This window comes from Sciurus vulgaris (assembly GCF_902686455.1).
Source record: "Sciurus vulgaris genome assembly, chromosome: 2".
Taxonomy (NCBI): Eukaryota; Metazoa; Chordata; class Mammalia; order Rodentia; family Sciuridae; genus Sciurus; species Sciurus vulgaris.
The window spans coordinates 16,828,241-16,834,240 of NC_136462.1; the positions used below are offsets into that span (position 1 = coordinate 16,828,241).

The 6,000-nt window shown below is 41.9% G+C and overlaps 1 protein-coding gene across 13 annotated transcripts in view; it reads right to left on the reverse strand.

Moving 5' to 3' along the window:
* ZC3H14 (zinc finger CCCH-type containing 14) overlaps window positions 1-3,814 on the reverse strand; it is a gene marked incomplete at its 3' end in the record, with an annotated part of 50,865 nt that extends 47,051 nt beyond the window's left edge. For 11 of the 13 annotated variants that reach the window (XM_079129260.1, XM_079129259.1, XM_079129267.1 and 8 more), the window contains exons 1-2: window positions 3,649-3,813; window positions 3,254-3,296 (exon numbers count right to left, since the gene is read on the reverse strand). In XM_079129260.1, coding sequence (XP_078985386.1) covers window positions 3,254-3,296; window positions 3,649-3,684 — 79 coding nt within the window. In that variant the 5' untranslated portion in view covers window positions 3,685-3,813. Of the gene's footprint in view, window positions 1-3,253; window positions 3,297-3,648 lie in introns of all 13 variants that reach the window. The other 2 variants (XM_079129268.1, XM_079129256.1) reach the window with 2 other exon arrangements.
* Window positions 3,815-6,000: the final 2,186 nt, after the last annotated feature.

Sequence of the window (6,000 nt, forward strand, 5' to 3'; positions counted from 1 at the left end):
TTCTGTGGATTTCTATTTTGAGCCAAAACAAGTTCACCCCTGGCATCCATTAAGTGTTAAATGAAAAAGAATAAATTCTGGTTCAGCTTCATCTTCTCTGACCTTCAATTTCATCATCTGTTAAAGTCTTAACAAACCCAACAAACATTTCTTAAATTTTTAAGCAATTCATAAACTAAGAACTCTCAAACTTTAATTTACCACTAAGCTACATCCCCAGCCCTTTTTTAATGTTTTATTTTGAAACAATCTTGCTACATTGCCCACGTTGGCCTTGAACTTGTGATACTCCTGTCTGTTCCCCGAGTTAATGGGATTACTGGCATGTACCAACACACCCATCAGTATTTATTAATTCATTTGTAATAATATACCCATCACATATTAACAAACCAAATTATATTAATATAAGTAACATTTTTATTAAAATAACTAGTTACTAAAACAAAAATGCAATGCAAAGAATGGCCTTGTTTTATATTTTTATAAATCTCTTTAATATGTACTTTAAAAGACCAGTGGTTTTAATATCTAGTTTCTTTGATGTAATCTGTTGTAATAATGTTCATAAGGAAGAACATGAAGAAAATCTAGGGTCACACAGACATATACTTGTATGTTAACAGCCCTTACAAATAATGTGGATATTATTCTGTTATACTACACTAAAACTCAACAAATAGTAATTTACTAAATGCTAGCAGCAACACAGAATCTAAAACTACATTAAATGCCTTTTTGCACTATTACAAGAAAAATCTACTGATTGATTCTGTGGTCTTAATGACTTTCACCCAAATGAAAATACTGGTTCACTAAGCTTAAGAACCACTGACATGTTTATCCATTTCATTATACAATATAAAAATTACACTTGTAGGGGCTGGAGTTGTGGCTCAGTGACAGAGCACTTGCCTAGCATGTGTGCGGCCCTAGGTTCCATACTCAGCACCATATATAAGTAAATAAAATAAAAGATCCATTGATAACTAATAAAAGAATTTTTTAAAATTATATTTGTAGCCAGGCATCATGGCACAATACCTGTAATCCCAGTTACTCAAGAGGTTGAGTCAGGAGAATCAAAAAGTTCCAGGCCATCCTCAATAAGATAGCAAGATCCTATCTCAAAAATTTTAAAAAAGGGCTGGGGATGTAGCTCAGTGGTAGAATGCCTCTAGATTCATCCCCATACTGAAGCGCGCGCACACACGCACAAATACTTGTTAATATCACAAAAATTTCATGAGAAATTGTTTCAGTACTGGGAATCAGGTTCATGGAGGCAGATACAAATTTTTTTCAAAATTCTGATTTTCATTTGAAAGTTCAAGATGGCAACAAAGACCAGCAGTTCTTTTTTCCTATGCCTGCCAATACCCAAGCACATGTAACCAGTGATCAGTTCTTAAATGTTAACATTAGGGGCTAGAGATGCAGCTCAGTGGTAAAGCATGTGCAAATTTGAGACCATGAGTTTGATCACCAGCACTACACACACACACTCACAAAAAATTAAAGATGCTTTATGAAAAAGGTGGCTAAGTCAGGCTTGGTGGTGCATACTTATAATTCCAGAAACTTGGGGCGGCTGGGTCAGGACTACAAATATGAGGCCAGCCTCAGCAACTTAGTGAGATCCTGTCTCAAAATAAAAAATAAAAAGGGCTGGAGATGTAGCTTCATGATAGAACACCCCTGGGGTTCAAAACTCCAGTACCTCAAAAATAAATAAATAAATAAATAAATGAATAAATAAATAAATAAATAAATAAATAAAGTGGTTAGTTTAGTTCTGAATTCAATTATACAAATGCCATTCCTTAAAACCACCACCATTGTTTAGTCTACCAAAGTAGTGCTTTATAAGCACTGATTATTTGTGCAAAATGTTAAAAAGATGGAGTAAAAGGCTACAGTTTTAAAAAACATTTTTACTGCTGGGCTCAATGGCCCAAGTCTGTAATACCAGCAAGAAGGAAGCTTGAGGCAGAAGACTGCAGGTTTGAGGTCAGCCTCAGCAACTTCATGAGACCCGTTCTCAAAATAAAAAGGAAAAGCAACTGGAGCTGTAGCTCAGCAGTAAAGTACCCCTGAGTTTAATCCTCAGTATGGCAAAAACAAAATACAAAAAACTTACTTAAGGAAAAGTGGCTTTTTCTTTTTTTTAAACTGCCAAGTACAGAAAATAGGGAGGGATTTGAATATGATTTCTGGTAGAATCTGAGGTGACAATCTTTTTTTTTTTTTTTTTTTTTAAACCATTTATTTATTTATTTTTAGGTGGTGCTGAGGATAAAACCCAGGGCCTCACACATGCTAGGCAAGCTCTCTACCACTGAGTCACAACCCCAGCCCTGGCATGACTATCTTGAATCAGGCTAAAGAACAAGCAGTTTTATCAATCACTGCTCTTCCACAATCCAAATGTCAACTGTGAAAATAGCAAGTACCTTCTTAGTATTAACATGAAAGTAGCTTTGACTCCAGAGATCCTTAGAGTGTAATACTGTTTGAGAATGCTGTCCTAAGTGGTAGCTATTATTACAGGAAGTACCAGCTTTGAAGTCAACAGGCTCAATCCATAAAACTTTGCCTCTGGTTGTACAAGGGAGATATTACCACTTACCTTTCAGTGTTCTCCTGGGGATTATCGTGTATTAATGAATACTTAAGCACACACACACATAAATAAAATAGGCACAAAGCCATGCAGAGTAAACATTCATATAAGAGAATAGGGAGAAAGAGAACCCTTTATTATTCCAATAAAATTAAAAATAAAGAATAAAATAAAAATAAAAATAAAGGGGAAAAAAAAAAAAAAGAAACACTTGGAAGAAAATAAAGAGATCTAAAGATAAAACTCACTGAGCCATTACAGAGGCAAATGCCAGAAGGCATCAAACATTCATGTCCAAAGTGAAAGTTCTGAAAAATAAAGGTCAAGAGGAGAGTAACAGAAGGAAAAATAAAATAAAATCCGGACAAAATGTTATGGAAAATAGGAAAAAGAGCCTTGAGGAGGAAGCTACACTGTTTCAAACCACTGTGTTAGAAGGAGGGCTGGGGAAAAAAGGAAAGGTTGCATAGAAGATCGTTCAATAAAAGACGGAAGGAACCCGGGAGTACCCGATTTGAAGGGGAGTAGAAGGCAGAAGATAGAACGCCAAAAGCGCGACGGGGTAAAAAATGCGCTCACTGAAATTCAAGCAGCTGCAAACTAAATTCTAGGAGGCAACACAAAACTTACCAACGTAAGCTCCTAATTCTTGCAATTTCCCCTTAATGGCACTCTGAGGGAAAAAGAGCAAACGTGCACGTGAGAATGGCGGCGCTAGGAAAACGACACCCGGGCAGCGCTGAGGCGACCTCGCCGGTGCCTCGCCTCCCGCCCCCTCGCCGCCCGCTGGGGGCGGGGAGGCGCCTCGACCCCCGCCGGCCCGCCCGGGACCGCTCGCCGCGCCGCGGTGGGTAACTCTCCCGCCGCAGCCCGGGCGCGCTCTCCGAGGCCGCGGCCGCGCCAGGCCCGAGGCGGCCTGGGCGAGAAGCGCCCCCGGCCAGGCCCGCCGACCCCGTTACTCCTAGCAACCACCCGCCAAGGCCCGCTTCCCGCCTCCACCCGGTGCCGGCCGACGAGGGCCTCACCCGGATCTTGCGGCTGATCTCCGTGCCGATCTCCATGGCTCCGCGGCGGGCAGCGGGGTCAGGACTGCGCAGCACTTCGTTTCCCTGGGGCCCGCTAAGGCTTCCCACCCAGCAGGCCCGCCACCGCCGCCTCCACCGCTGCTCCGCCCCCGGCCGCGCGCTCTGCGTGTGCCCGCCCCGCCGGCGACCCCCTGCAGGCTGGGGAGGCACGCATGCGCCCGCGCGTGCGTACACCTCGGCCCGAGAAGCCTTTGCGCTAGCGACCTCTGCTGGCGCCAGGGAGGACAGCGGCCTGCGGATGGCCTGGCTCCTCTCCCCTAGTTCCTCTGGGGAACTTAATTCCTCCCTTCACTGGTCCCCCCTACTTATTCATTTTACTATCCTTTGGATAATAAAGATGAATTAAATGTGTAACAGAAAGATTCGGGACTTCGATGTGATATCTATATTCAAATTCAGTTTTCACTTAATATGTTATTGATCTACATATTTCAACTGGAAACTTCCGTTTTCTTGCCTGTGGAAATAGACTGCCTCCTGAAGGTTGCACTGTAATTACATTTGCAGGGAAAATGGAATATCCTGAGCAACCGACGCCATCCAGTGAAGTCCTTACTTTTTTTATTGTTTGGTACCGGGGATTGAAACCAGGGGGACTTAACCACTGAACCACATCCCCAGCCCTTTTTAATATTTTATTTAAAGACAGGCTCTCGCTAAGTTCCTGAGGCTGGCTTTGAACTTGCTATCCTTTTGCCTCAGCCCCCTGGGCTGCTGGGATTGCAGGAGTGAGCTGCCTTGCCCGGCTGTGAAGTCCTTCCTTTGACTCTGTTAACATCCTGTCTTTCCTATTTCTGCCTTCCCCAAGTCATCCTCCTGCTCCTCTCTCAGCTCCTCCTTTAACGTTCAGGCCTTCAATTATTATATTACTTCTATGCCAATAATGATCAAATTTCCCCTTTGCCTTGACTTCACACCTGAACTCCACCTCCAAAATTTCAGTTGCTATGCCCATTTTATTTTCTCCAAATTCATAACCAAAATATGGACTTCAGAACTCAAATATGCTTTATAAATATCCCCTTCTCCTGCTCAGATTGATTTCTACTTCTGATTTCCTTTTTTGGGGGAGGGGGCACGTATCAGGGAATTGAACCCAGGAGTGCTCTACCTATGCAGTACTTTCTCAGTCATTTTTATTTTGAGACAGAGTCTCACTAAATTGCTTAGGCTTGCCTCTAACTTCCAATCCTCCTGCATCAACCTCCAGAGTCTCTGTGATTTCAGAGATGCACATTGCAATGGACCTCATTTCCCTATTATTATCCATAAAAGCTTAATTCTATTATCAAACCCAGGTTCAGAAGTTCATCCCAGGGAAATTGGGAGAGGATGAAATAGACAGTGTTGGAGAGAAAGAAAGGTTTTTCTTAGTAGCCAAAGAATGGAGAAGAGAAGCCTATGCTTATAAATCATCTTCTCAGCTGCAAAGGATTTGAGGAGCTACAGATATTGGGTAGGCTCAACCGAGAGGGAGAGTCTAATAAAGGGAAAGGACACTTAGTTTTTTTCTAAGAATAGGCAGAAATCTTTCATTTGAACTCAGGTACCACCTCTTCTCTTTGCTTTCATGGTCTGGTATTTCTAGTTATGGTAGCTAGTAGACTTGAAGCAGGACAGAGAAGCTAAGCAAGTCTAGGTCAAGTTAGCCTTATATTATAGATTTGGACAAAACATTTCTCAAATGATCGACTTGTCTGCATATACAGCTGAGTAGAATCTGACCCATAGGTTACAGCAGCAAAAGAGACAATACGAAGACAGAGATGCCAAATCTTTTCATCCTCCCATTCCTTTTGGACATTGGTAGGACAAGCAAAGAGTCAGTGCTTCAAGTCCTAAAAAGTTACCCAGGCAACTCTTATCATCATAACCCATGCATCACAGGTGTTATCTATAGCAAAGCTAATGGGAGACTAATGTATTGTCCAGCTGTGTGACCTCCAAAGTTAGTGATTTTTAAATCAGCTAAAAGCAACTAAAAGCTAGAGGATTTATTTAGGCTTTTCTCCTATCAATAATTCTCCCTTCTCTGATCATAAAAGCTTGGAAGCAAGGTAGGCATAAAGAGAGTTCTCCCTTCTCCATTTTTACTAGATCCTGAGAGTGATTTGTGTTAGTTAATCTGCAAAAACACAAATGACTACACATTTAGCAGCTTAAAACACAAATGTTTCTCATCTCCTGGTTTGCATGGATCAGCAATCTGAGCATGGCTTTGCTGGGTCTTTTGCTCAGAGTCTCAGAAGACTGCAGTTAGATGTCAGGCAGGCTGTATCTCACCTGGAGAAT